This window comes from Mycotypha africana, assembly GCF_025528875.1.
Source record: "Mycotypha africana strain NRRL 2978 chromosome Unknown BDF20scaffold_1, whole genome shotgun sequence".
In the NCBI taxonomy this organism is placed as follows: domain Eukaryota; kingdom Fungi; phylum Mucoromycota; class Mucoromycetes; order Mucorales; family Mycotyphaceae; genus Mycotypha; species Mycotypha africana.
In genome coordinates this window covers 625,850-638,842 of record NW_026515725.1, presented here as the reverse complement: position 1 = coordinate 638,842, position 12,993 = coordinate 625,850, and the positions used below count along the sequence as shown (strand labels likewise).

Below are 12,993 nucleotides of genomic sequence, written 5' to 3'. Positions count from 1 at the left end.
AGTTCTTTGACTGTGCTCTAAAAAGAAACCGCCCCACTCGGAAAAAAACCATCATGCCCCTTATAAACTTTGTATATTATTCTTAACTTAGAAAAAATAGTCCTATTTATCCGAAAGCAGAAAAAAAAAAATAATGTATACCATATCCCTTTTTTTATCCTCATTACATTATTTGTTATAAATACGCTCTTCAAGAAAATAAATCTTGTTTCCGTACATACATCAAAAGACAAAGTAGTTAGTTGATTCTTCACTCATTTTTTCTATTAAGCCTTTATTTAAATTGTAAAGAATAGTTATTTTACCCCAAAAACCTCTTTATTACAGAAAACGTGTATCACCAATGCTGTCTGTGCTTCCCCTTTTAATGATAAATAAGACACGCTGACGAAAAAGGAACACTATTGGCTTAAAATTAGAAGTGAGTACTGTTTAACAATGCTTTTGCATACACCTGTTCGATATATTATCGTACACCGATCGTGTAAGGTTTGTAAACAGTTGTGAAAAGGTATAATTCGATTGATCAGTTCAAACTCTTTCTGTTACTCTAATGAGTTGAAGGAGATGTCTCATTGCTTGGAATAAAAAGCCTTGAATTTCAAAAATGAAGTGATAGGCGCGTGATCACAACTTATTCAGGCCAAACTTATCCAATTCCAATTTCCAGATAGGCGCTTTGAGTTGCACCTGTATTTCTGGTTGATACTGTGGCAGTCGTTCTTTTACGAATTTGAGCAGAGCAAAATGTCGCTTTAAAGAAATCGTATCCCATTAAATCGTCCACCATTTTAGTGACAAAGCTTTATTTAGCAGCTGAGCTGTTTGCTTTTTTTCAGACGTGACAACTGTTACTGAATAACCAGGCGTCCATGTGTTATATAGACTTCATCTTTTTTGTCCTTCTTGTTAAGCTAATGATGCGAAATAGGCAATAATGGATTTTATTAGTTAAATTGATCTATCATACGCATGATATTGTCGAAGGTAGATATCAGAGCCGTTTGTGCCATTGGAGGCTATCTACCCGATAACTACGTCTCTGTAGCTACTATGCTGTACTGTTAAAAACTATAAGGGCAGATTCCCTGAGAACTGGTATGGTGAGCATAAATCTATTAGTGTTGAATGTAAGTTCTGAAAGAGAGGAGGAGATGATATTTAATCAATGAATTAGATGGCTTAGTTCTTTGAATCATGTAGAATTAACTATCTTGGTGAGCACTATAAAACTGGTCAGCCATTCTATTTATTCCTTTTTCTATTTATTTATCAGCAATTGCAATAAACATTCAAAGCAATTAAGTAGCACGTCTGAATTTTCAATGTAGAATGCGTATGATGAATATCGGTGAGAGATAATATTCTGCACCTTTCACTGACAAATTATAACGATTAAAGTCTCCCCTTACTCTCTTGAACTGAATGTTATTATTTAGCCTTTTCTCTTGATATTCTTATCCACTCTCTTACAATAGCACATTGTAGATGAAGGAGAAGCTGAATAGTTATTTGCGTGTAGTATATGTCGGTAATAGATCCAATTTTTTCGAAAGGTTCGTTTACACTGCTCTGTAAACGATCTTAGCTTTCTGGTATTGCTACGTACAGCCTACTTGATTACAGTTAGTAGTACTTACCACAAATACCATTTCGCCGTAAAAACTGTAAAAATAATTTGAAATAAAGTATAATAATGTATGAAATAGATTCAATGATAGCTTCTAAGAAGTAACACCTGAAACTGCGTTATTATGTGGTCTCCCTCCCCCCCCCCGAAAAAAGCAAAACTTTGTATTCTTGACAGCTTTTTTCAGATAATATGCAACAGATTAGAAAAAGAAGCATATCAGTATGCGAGGAATAGAATTGATGCCACATGTAAATGAGTGACAGTGGAAATATGAGCCTTCAAAGTACTTTTTACATAACTGATCAGAAGTAGACATCGTATCCGTCTCACCATGCTCAAATTCAGTAAAGCTATTTGAATCTCATAAAGGCAATACACAAGGTAATCCCGGCTATCACCAAGCTGAGAGTTGAATGATTCGTTGTTATTTTCGCTACTGAAGGCATGTTTTTTGGCTTCAGATGTACAACGTACGCCGGACCAACTGGAGAAGTCTCAAAGGACTTAAAGGAAAGACTTTCCATCAGCACTCTTTTACCAGACAATGGAAGTCTATTATAACGCAAGTATTTTGTGGTTGACAATCAATCACAATCAAAACGCTTTCACAACTATTCCAGTCAAAATATTTACACACATTTTCAATAGCTGGCAATATTAACCGTGGAAAGAATTGGGCAAAGATCCAAATATACTTTTGATCCACTTTTTTTAACAGTATCAAGTAATAAAAGAAGATTACTGGTTGTTACAAAATGTATGAGTAACGGAAAGCATAATTATGATTTTATTGTTACAACTACTATAGTTCTATTGTAAACTCTGTCATATTTGAAGGTAGATGATGTACAATTATCAAAGAGTAGTTCACTTTATTCAGGCTAAAGATAATTCACGTAGTATTGAAAATTGGAAATAAGTAGGAATTCTGTAAACTTCTGTTACGAATACCGTGTATCAAGTGCTGTGTTTAGTTGACAGTCTCATATGAGGCATGATGGACTTGTACTAAATTTATCAACGCTGAAGGAGTAGGAAACGAATATAGAAGAAGTGATGATTCTTATACGATATTAGCTATATTGTATAAGGTTGAACAGGTTATCATTTAGGATATATAGTTTACTTATTTACTATAAACGTTACTATATGACATTGATATAGAACAAAATCTTTTATCGCATGTATATCCCATGTTAAGATGAAAGATAACATTTTATTGATATGTTGAATAAAGCTCTCTTTGAACACGAAAAGGAGATAGAACTTAGTGATGAAAAATTCAGCAATCATATATATCTTCTATTTACGACCAATAGTCCTAACCAGCTCTGGTACTGCATCACCAATTTCCGTACCCAACTTCTTCATCTGCAGTAAAGGGACCCCGCCAATTCGAAACTGACCACCATTTCCGCCACACCCTTTCTATCGATCCTATCATGTGGCCAATGCAGCCGATGTATTCTATGGCGACTACACTGATTACTTGCTTCCCCAATATTACAGCCACAGCTACCCTTCCTTGTTACTTTTGAGCCCAACGGAGTGTTCAGCTTTATTTAACATTTGGATCTATCCCGGGTACTTTAGATAAGTTTGAATATTTCGTGTCCATTGAGTTTCAAAAAATTCTGAAATGAAAATTCTGTTTAAACGTAATAAAAAAAAATAACTGTTCGATAATGCTTCTTAATGTGAGTGTAACTAAATGGAACATTAAAATTACCCTTCTTTCGTGTATCCATTAACTTACCCTTTTTTAAAAACCGATGCATTCTGCAAATAACCGTCTCTTTTACATTCAAGTCTGTGTACGTCATGACTTGTACTAACATGGGCAGACCTTCCTAAACTACTCTTCCGTAACTATTCAGTATTAAGGTTATAAAATTACTTAATCTTATTATTAAAATCATCAGTGCTCAGCAAGGTTAATTGCCTTTTCGCTGCTGAAAAGCAACAAACCGACCGGACAATCATATCCAATGTTACAGGCAGGGACAACATCTGTTTTATAATTGGCGACAGCACGTCAAAAACAAAAGGGTACATCAAAGAGAATTGTTGAGCTAGGTACAGTATTAGTAAATGTAGGATTACAAACGGTGAAATTTCACCCAACCAATTCGCTTCCATTTTTACTTTAATCAACAATAAACTCGCATTATGATGCACAAGCACTGGTATATCACTCAAATTGCTGCTTCAGTATATAGACCTTAGACCATCGAGTTTTTCTTTCCGGCACTCATTTCAAAACGGGGATCATCGGACATGTTCAATGAGATTTACTATGGTTATTTATAGGTACTATTTACAGAAAAACAGAATAATTTACGCGGCACGCTTTATTATTATCTATACAGAGCACATAGCAATTAGTTGAGGGTTTCAAAACATGCTTCCTACGTGTATTAATATGTCCTACAACAAAGCCATTATTGCCATCACCTGCTGCTGCTTCCTTTACTCTTTCAATTGCTTCTTTACCGATTGTTAAATATATTTTATATTTTTGAATGCCTAAGTATATTACTATGTTTAACAGCTGTTACTTATTATTCCTTTATACGTAGGAAATAATATACAAAAATGGTGCGCCAAAGGGAAAACCCGATGATATAGTCACTTTAATTCTGAACCATGCAATTGCATAAGGAAAATGAATGTGCTTTTACCCTACCAGATCAACAAGTTTAGCATAGTTGCACTGCTATCACATTCATTGTACTGTTGCGTACATTCCTCCGCCGCAGCTTCAAATACATCGTGGCACCAATGTGATTCACTTGTATCGCTTGAAACTTATTGTCCTTGATCGATCCAAGCAATTGCAACCTAGGGCATTAGGTATCGCATCTATTCCTGATGTCGCTCGCTTTCGAAAACAGGCGCATATCACTGACTTAAAGTTGTAACATCATTCTGCCGGATCCCTATAATCTTTACGTATTTATATGCATACATAGATAATTGTGGGCTCGTGGATCAATTGCAATGCCTGAACGTACTTGGTCCTACAATGAAGATACCTAATGAGTGATACCAATTTGATTTGAGTTCTTGATTCTGATTGTTATCTGGAAAGTTTGCTTATGCTTCCAGCGAGCAGCTCAAGTCGCACCATTGCTTTTATACGTTTTTTTTTTTTTTTTTTTTTTTTTTTTGTTTTGTTTTTTCGTGCAAACGAACGATTCACAACCCTATATAAGTATAGATAGGGTCTGCCAGCCTTTTTTTTTCATTTTTCCTTTTCCTTCCTTTTATCATATAGCTGCACTATGCTTAAATCCCTACTTGTTCCATTCATTACTCTGGCCGCTATCGTCTCTGTTGGCAAAGTTGAGGCTATAGATCCTGTAGTTAACATTGTTTCGCCTTTTCCTGGTGATACTTTTGCTGTTGGTTCTACTATACCTTGTGTATACTACGTCTACGATCTATAAAATGCTGCCAGTAAGTTTTTCATTATAACTATGTGTATTGTCAATATTATTGAACTTTAACCTTATGTTTTTCAGAAATGGATATCTCATTGAGCTTCAAGAATTCGACCATGAAACTTGATATAGCAACTTCTTTGGATTTCAGTAAATTAGGGGGAACAGAAGTCGACGTAAGTTAGTTGTCATTCTACAACGAAAAAGCAATAGTCTTTATGAGAAAAGACAATGAACGCTAGGAAAAACCATTTACGTCCTTGACGTACTTGCTATTACCGCCTAAACAACAACAACCAAAAGGATATTAATGGCTTTTACATGGATGTAAATTTGATAGTTTGTTATTCCTGAAACCATATCTCCAGGTCTATATCAGGTAAGGTATACTTGGAACGTTTAACATGGAACCATTTTGAAAAAGCCTATGGTTAATCTGTCAAAGGTTTTCTACAGGTCGAGTATACCGATCTAGATCATAAAGTTTCCTTTCCCATCCCTGTTCATATTGTTGAGGCAGGTCAAGGAGCCAACCTAGCGGGTGGAAACGCTGCTGCCGCTAATACTGCCTCTGCCACTATAGCCTTCACTGTCACAACTGTCGGAAACACCGTTCCTAGTGAAGTCGCTTCAGTGATATCTTCTGCGAAAACTGTTGAAACTGCATCTCCAGAACCTACCAACGCAGCTGACGCTATCATTGCCGCTGCCAATGAAGCTGTGAAGAAAGGCCTCAATTCAGCACCCGGTGTATCTGTTACAAGTCTTACCGTCAATGTGGCCATTTTCTTCTCAATGGTTCTTGCTTATATTCTCGCTTAAGATTAAAAATCGATAGTTTAGTAAAGGATAGAAAAGATGAATCAATTCCTGGTTTTTACACTTGTTTGATTTCCAAAAACCTTGACAGATGGGTACAAACATAATGTAGTACTACGTTCTTCAATATTCTTAGTTCCATTTTTTTTTCTTAAATTGTTAATCTTTTTTTCCTGGAAAGGATAAAAGGGGTTCTCACATTCTATGCTTTCTCCACAGTTTATAAAATTGCCTTAAACAGACATTGGCCGTTCTTCATCAAAACTGTTACGTAAGGCTTTCACAACGCCCCTTTTTGATTGACTCGTATCAAAGAACCACATGCAATGTATAGTTTTGACCCCTCAGTATCTACTCAATTTGACTTTCACATAGTTCTCTAAATACTATTCTTGTGCGTATATTTTATTTACAATAATGTATGTAACAAGAGTAAGAAAAAGAAAAAAGTGTACAAGGGGAGGGTATCATAAAAGAATGGAATCAGGATATCTACAATTTACGATAAGGAGCATTTCGATCTAACCATGCCCTTCCTCTGTCCAAATCTTCCTGTTCTTGTTCTATAGCCTTTACGCACCAGCCCAATTCATACTTTCCTTCAGCATCATTATACAATATTTCTGCCAAAAACTTCTTTCTTGTTGTCGATTCATCCACACAGAAATACAACTGATCAGGCTCTGGCTGAATTCGACTGTTATTCAATTGTCGTGGTAAGGTTTTCAAAATGGGGATCAGCATACTCGCCGCTGTAGTCGCGTCTTTCGGATCGTTTGTCGAAGTGGCACAATATTTATTGCGACACCAGGCATGTCCACAACCGACCGTCAGTTGTGCGTGTAATTTTCTCGCTATGCGTTGGAATAATTTGGCATTCTTTGGGTCTTCCTCCATGATCCAAAAGGGGCCGAAACAGTATTGACAAAAGCCCAGTTTATTATTGGCACGGGGACGGATGCAGTTGCGGTTACAGCAGAGGGGTGGTAGAGTTTGCTGCTGTCGTTTGACTTCGTGGATTTTGGCGTGGACTTGGATGTCTTTGATAGGGACGGGTTTATGACATTTCTGACAAGTAATGGTGCGGGAGCCGCAGTAGCTTTCGTGTGAGTGAAGGCCGAGGAGTTTATCACGCGGATCTAAAGAAGGAACGCCCTGAGCAGTAAGGATCTGCCAAAGAGACAAAAACAAAGATAGAACAGGGATGAGTCAACTATTCCCTCACACACATTCCGTATTCCTCGCTCTCCTTTTACTGATACGTCCATGAGAGAACTACTTACATGACAGTAGCGACAGATGATCATCTTTTCTGGGCAAGTCGTGCGTTTATGATCTGCTAGCGCTTCATAGGATGGAGTGGTATACTGCGTGCAGATACATGTTTTCGCTGTATGCTCATAATCCATATGCTTCTGTTTGGCTAACGCGAACGACCCTACGGCTTCACATTGATCACAATGCCAATGTTCTTTGAACTCTTGACTGTCTTTTTTGAATACTTTGCCACAACCCCAAGGGCATACACGATTGTTTCGTAAGCAGAAACCTTCATGCAGCACAAAGGTTTGCTTCAGTATCCAAGCATGACAATTGGGGCATTGCACTTTTCCCGTCAAGTCCTCCTTCTTTTCCTGTCCTTGATGGGTGCTCCTATCGATATCTATTTCATGGGTACCATCAATTTCTTCTTCATCGTCGACTTCAATTACTTCCCATGAAACGACTGTATTTTCCACAAAAGCATGTATGCCTACTTGCAGGAAAGCAGTGGTGGAGGATGGGGGATCTGTGGTGGTGGACAGCATATCAGTGATGCCAACAAGCTTTTCTTTTTCTGACGAAAGATCCGCGATGTCAAAAAACTCCAAGCTAGGTAAAGTGGCTGTATCTCGAAGGATGATTATATCCGCATCTCCATTCTCGACCTGGACTCGAATGGCCATCCTCCGCTTGTGGGGTTGTTGATGCGGAAGATGTAACTTCCAGTATTTATAGTCACCCTTATTGCCGAGAGTGATATTAGACACTTTCTCATTCCATTCAACTGTTGATTTGCCGATGTCTGGGGTGGTGCTGCTGCTACCGTGACCATTGCTTTGACGGCTGCTGAGAATGGACCCTGCCTCTGTTGCTGGTTCGATAGGGTCCAGATCTACTTCTAGGTCTGTATCGACAATGGATACTGCTTCCTGGGGCTTTAGATCCACCACTTTGAAATGATATGCTTGATCACCATAGCGACAACTTAAAGGCTGGTTGACTGTTAACGTCTGATAATGCTGTCGTAAATGAGCTTCTAAAGCGGCTCTATAATCCGTAATATTCTTAAAAAAGGCATCGGATACAGGTTTCAATCGAGCATACGTCCCCTTGGGTAAGATGGCTAATTTGACAAGGACATGATCGCCATGATGTAAAGAGAGAAAGTCAATCATCCAACGAGGCAGTTGGATCAGGGCGTTGTTGGTAAGACTGAATTCTTTGACGCCGGCGTAGATGACTTTATCTACGAGTTGGTGATTTTTTAGCTGAAAGGTAAGTGGTGAAGGTAGAGTGCCGTTGACGCCGCCGACTTGTTGAAGAAGCTGTTCAAGTACGATCTGTGGTAAGATGATCTTGTCACCTTGATCTAAGTGGGTCGTTGCATCCGTGTTGCTGTCGATCACAAAGTGGGAACTCCATCGGATGTTGGGTACATCAAGCTCAGCACTGTTAGCGTTGGTGTCTCTGTCGGTATTGACTGACATGGAATTAAAAGTGGAGAGGTATTTGAAAGAGGTAATGAAACAGTAGATGGGAGACAGAAAATAGCGTTAGAGAAAAAGACACGGCAAATAAATGCAATCGGAAATGATCAGTTGTCTTTATTGATTATGTAATAATTTGACAAATCACACAATATTGAAAACAAGGAACAAAAAACATTTTGCTAGAACTTGATAGAAGCTTCAGGATACATGATCTAATTTGGTACATTTTTGTAAATGTTTGTTTTAAGAAGAGACCTTAATTATTTGGAGATTCCAGTGGTAACAACTAGCCAAAAGACACTGTTCAGTTGACAGCACTCTGAATAACTATAGTATGAACGCAGTGGACACGTTCTGACCTATGCCTGACGACTCAAGATGTTATGCTATTGGAGGGCATACAAATGGCAATGTACTCCTTTTTAGATATGATAAGGCGCAATCAACATTTATATACTGTATCAATACAGTGGTTTACGAATGAGAGAAGGGTATTCTTTTGTAGATACCCAATGATATACTTGTATCTCAATTGCTATTTTACCTGCCAAAAAAGAAGTTGGAAGAAAAAGTCAACTGAAACAGCCATATTGTTTTGTCAATGTTGCGTCAAATATATCTCATCATAATGAGGGATAATATCAATAATATGTAGAGGATAGCTCAACCACGGCATCCTTGGTTGGGCATGAAATTGGATGTTCTTTTCCCCTCAAAAAAGTATCCATAAAACTTGAAACTCAGAATCTTCTTTTTTGTGAATTTTATGCTGTTTTTGGCCTTTTTTTTTTGCAAAAAAAAAAAGAAATTAAACTTTTTTTTCTGTGGTGTATGCTGCCAAAGAAGTTAAAAAAACCAGGCCCTCAAAAAAGAGCGAATAAGAATGAAGATACTTGTGGGTATTGAGATACAACTCCATTTGGTAATTTTTCCTTACTTTTATAAAAGTCGGTTGAAGGCAAAACCTGTTGGCTTTTTTTTTGTTGTCTTTTTCTTCTTTTTTCTTTTTTTTTTTTTTTTTCCCTTTACTTTATTTTTTACATTGTTGCTGTATAGTAATGGATTATTTTGCGTATCGTAGTAGCAGCAGTAGTAGTAGTAGTAGTAGTTATTGTCACAGTGATGGCAGTGACAGCGACGAGGCTGGCAGTAGTCATCCTAACTCATGGAAAGGCGAAACATCTTCAAATTTAACAAGCACCGCCACAACGACAACAAGTGGAGTAAATTTAACATCCACAGGTTCCCTACCGCCAACACCCACAGCTTATCCGCAAGACATTGACCGATCTGCGGATAGGAACAGTAGACCGGCGCATATGAGATATTCAGCTTCTTTCTTTATACCCGACCATGGAGAGCCGTTCAATTTGATATCGCTATCACAGTCGCTCCCTTCTCCACCTATCACACCTCAAACAACAGAAAGAAGACAGCAGCAAGAAGCTGAACCACAGACATTAAAGAAGCCTTCACTGTCAAGGTACCCATTTCAAAGCCAAGCTTCGTCAGCCAATTTTTTGCCGCCGTCGCTTTCCGTTCCTTCCTCGTTAGGCGATTCTTCCTGTGCAGATCATGTACAAGATACCCTTCGCGACAGGAACGAAGACGACGACAACATCATACAACGACGATTTAGTCATCCGCCCATGACGAGACACTTGCCACGACTACATATTTTGCTCGTAGATGACAATAGTATTAACTTGGCTATTCTATCAAAACTTTTGAAAATCCATCTATCGCAATATATCGAACATATCGAGCTGGTGAAAAGCGGTATTAAGGCGCTTGAAGTGCTGAAATGCCGTCCTTTCGATTTGATTTTGATGGACATCGACATGCCTCTGATGAACGGTGTGGAAACAACCAAGCACATTCGTTGTTCGTTTGAATTTGATGTTCTGCCACGTAATCGTAAGGCACCTATATTTGCAGTAACCACCAACGACTCTGAAGCATGGAGACAGCTTTATAAAGACATTGGCATGGTAAGAAATGCATTCATTGTTCCCTTCCTTAACAATTGAGTAACCTTGTTTTCGTTTGCTTAGAATGGTTGCATTAGCAAGCCTATTTCACCTATTGATCTTATAAAAAGTCTCTGTAGTGCGTTCGATTTGCCAATGTCAATGCCACCTTACACACCGCAGTGAGATAGTTGAACAAAGAAAACCTTTATTTATTACTTGTATACCCCCTCCCCCTTCTTCTTCCTCATGAGTTACTACTGCAATTATTACCATTACTACTCATTACTACTACTGTCACTAAGGAATTGCCTTTTTTTTTTGGGTTTTTGTCATTTTTCTTTATTCTTTTTACTGTAGTATCCTTTATATATTTCCTTACTTTCTTCTTCTTATCGTACAAAAAAAAAAAAAACAAAAAAAAAGAGATGGATGCATCTTGTGAATAGATGGAAAAGAATAATTCAGAACACTTTCTTGCTTTAGCACATGCTATCTATTGCAAAAAAAAAAAAAAAAAAAAAAAAAAGCTGAGCAAATTTCGCTTAAAAAACGATGGAATCTGTTCTAGGCTGACAAATGGTTTTGTTCAGAGAATACAGCATGGCTGGCACGGGGTCTTTTGTGTGCAACTTGAGATGAAATGATGTTGCACTTGGCAGGGAAACATGTCCAGATCAACCGAGAATCAGACGATATCCACAGTCCAGGGAAATAAATATCAGGGGCTAAGTAAAGTACGGAAAGGAAAATTCTTTAAAGAGGATTAGAAAAAACCAACGTTATCCGAGGAGCATGACAGAATGGTCCCACCACAGATAGATGAAAGAATAAAAAGAAGACGCGAGCCCATCTGATGTTTACGACGCTGGTTTTCTTTAATAGCGTATTATGTTCTTTATTGCTGCTTTGGTAAAATAAAACCGAATCCACCTATATTCCAGGCACTCTTGGGGACGCCTCTCTGAGGTAAGGTGGGGAGGGGATGGGTTTTTGAAACGATGTTTTACATCGGAGTGTCCAAGTATCTCGCTATAATTGCTGTTGTTGGTGGTTTTTTTTTTCTATAATACAAAACAATTGTATAACCCATGTGCATAAATTAGGTACAAAAGACCAATGGTTTTCTTTTGCTGTCTTCAGTACACCCCCCCTCCTCCCGAGTGCTCTGCTTAGTTTGCAACTTTATTTTGAACATGATCCATCCACACGCCTGGACAACGGACGCGTCGTTGTTAGACATCATCTCCGCCATGCTTTGTCTGAAGAATTTATCACTCAGCAGCCTTAACAGCATGAGACACACAGACCTCCGACACACACCACAAGCACACAAAATACACAAACCACAAAAAAAATAAAAAAAAATGCAGGCACAGGCTCGCAAGGAAATAGGCGTTGGAGAAAAAGGTCTATCCATTCGATAACAAAAATTGACAACACTGGAATCCAGACATACATGCTAGGGAAGGGATTCGTTATAGAGAGCAGAGGGCTTATGACAGTAAAAGGAAAAAGACAAGCGTGATAATGCCTTTGATAAGTGTGAGGTGCAGCAGTCCACCGGTGAATCAATTACCCTTTTTCGTGTTACCAATGTTGAACGGATCATCATCTTAAATGCGTTATGCTTTTTTTTTTCCTATCCCGCATTTTCATTGTTCTTCTCCTCGACTGGGAAGAAATAAACTTTCCACGTTGGTTTGACGGCTTTTCATGTCGAGAAAGCTGGCAGACAGCCAAGAACCCACGGGTCGTCACAGATAACGTAAAGAAGTTAGGGGGGGAGGCTTTGAACACCCGATACTCCTAAGCATTAACATCAGCATTTTTTGGTTTTTTCGTTCATGTAGACGTAAAAAAAAAGAGGTTCGACGATCCTTTACGAATCAAATGTCCAACAAGTAAATCCACGGATCCATGAGTGGAATGAAAAAGAGAAAAGGAGTCTGCTAAGCGTACTTTATGGTTTTCTGAGAAGCTTGGTTTTTTCTGCTTGTGGGATCGTGTATTTGTTGATGGAAGAACAGAAAAGTTTATACATGTTTCTGTTTTATTTCTGTCCTGGTGCTGCCTTATTCTGTATTTTTTGATTTAAAGAACGTCATAATGTTTTGTAAAATTACGTGCGCTCAATTCAAAGACCGATATAGAGTGCCTCAAGATTGGACATCCATTTTGTTTTGGTTTTTTTTTTTTCAGGTACGTAACAATCACATAGTGTTCCACAATCTTACTTTTTCGTCTAACGGAATCCTTGTACTGATCTGGACCTATTCCGGAGTTACGGTAAGTTCATCTCAGGAATAAAACGAAATTATTGTGGATGGGTTATGTTAGAGATAGTCGTGAATGCAAGAAGAACGATAGAGTTT

General features: G+C 38.2%; 3 protein-coding genes across 3 annotated transcripts; 2 read left to right on the top strand and 1 right to left on the bottom strand.

Moving 5' to 3' along the window:
• Positions 1 to 4,917: 4,917 nt before the first annotated feature.
• Positions 4,918 to 5,898, top strand: BDF20DRAFT_831087 (uncharacterized protein; the record flags this gene model as incomplete). Its single annotated transcript, XM_053078418.1, has 4 exons — positions 4,918 to 5,023; positions 5,158 to 5,252; positions 5,417 to 5,455; positions 5,533 to 5,898. The coding sequence occupies 4 exons, from the start codon at positions 4,918 to 4,920 to the stop codon at positions 5,896 to 5,898; spliced, it is 606 nt and encodes a 201-aa protein (XP_052940256.1).
• A 1,015-nt stretch (positions 5,899 to 6,913) lies between these two features.
• On the bottom strand, positions 6,914 to 8,734 carry BDF20DRAFT_14370 (ubiquitin fusion degradation protein UFD1-domain-containing protein). Its single transcript, XM_053074779.1, has 2 exons — positions 7,944 to 8,734; positions 6,914 to 7,823 (listed from the first exon to the last, which is right to left on the bottom strand). Exons 1-2 carry the CDS (start codon positions 8,643 to 8,645, stop codon positions 7,035 to 7,037), a joined length of 1,491 nt encoding a protein of 496 aa, XP_052940255.1. The 5' UTR covers positions 8,646 to 8,734; the 3' UTR covers positions 6,914 to 7,034.
• Positions 8,735 to 9,660: 926 nt separating this feature from the next.
• BDF20DRAFT_842110 (CheY-like superfamily) lies at positions 9,661 to 11,147 on the top strand. Its single transcript, XM_053079481.1, has 2 exons — positions 9,661 to 10,639; positions 10,703 to 11,147. The coding sequence occupies exons 1-2, from the start codon at positions 9,707 to 9,709 to the stop codon at positions 10,802 to 10,804; spliced, it is 1,035 nt and encodes a 344-aa protein (XP_052940254.1). The 5' UTR covers positions 9,661 to 9,706; the 3' UTR covers positions 10,805 to 11,147.
• The last annotated feature ends 1,846 nt before the right edge of the window (positions 11,148 to 12,993 follow it).

What these genes read in the sequence shown, in the direction of transcription:
- BDF20DRAFT_14370 (XM_053074779.1), bottom strand. Translation starts at nt 8,645, where the DNA reads ATGTCAGTCAATACCGACAGAGACACCAACGCTAACAGTGCTGAGCTT. An exon ending in CAGACATCGGCAAATCAACA is followed by an intron (nt 7,824 to 7,943) that starts GTTGAATGGAAT and finishes ATTCGAGTCCAG; the next exon opens with GTCGAGAATGGAGATGCGGA.
- BDF20DRAFT_842110 (XM_053079481.1), top strand. Translation starts at nt 9,707, where the DNA reads ATGGATTATTTTGCGTATCGTAGTAGCAGCAGTAGTAGTAGTAGTAGT. An exon ending in TTTATAAAGACATTGGCATG is followed by an intron (nt 10,640 to 10,702) that starts GTAAGAAATGCA and finishes TCGTTTGCTTAG; the next exon opens with AATGGTTGCATTAGCAAGCC.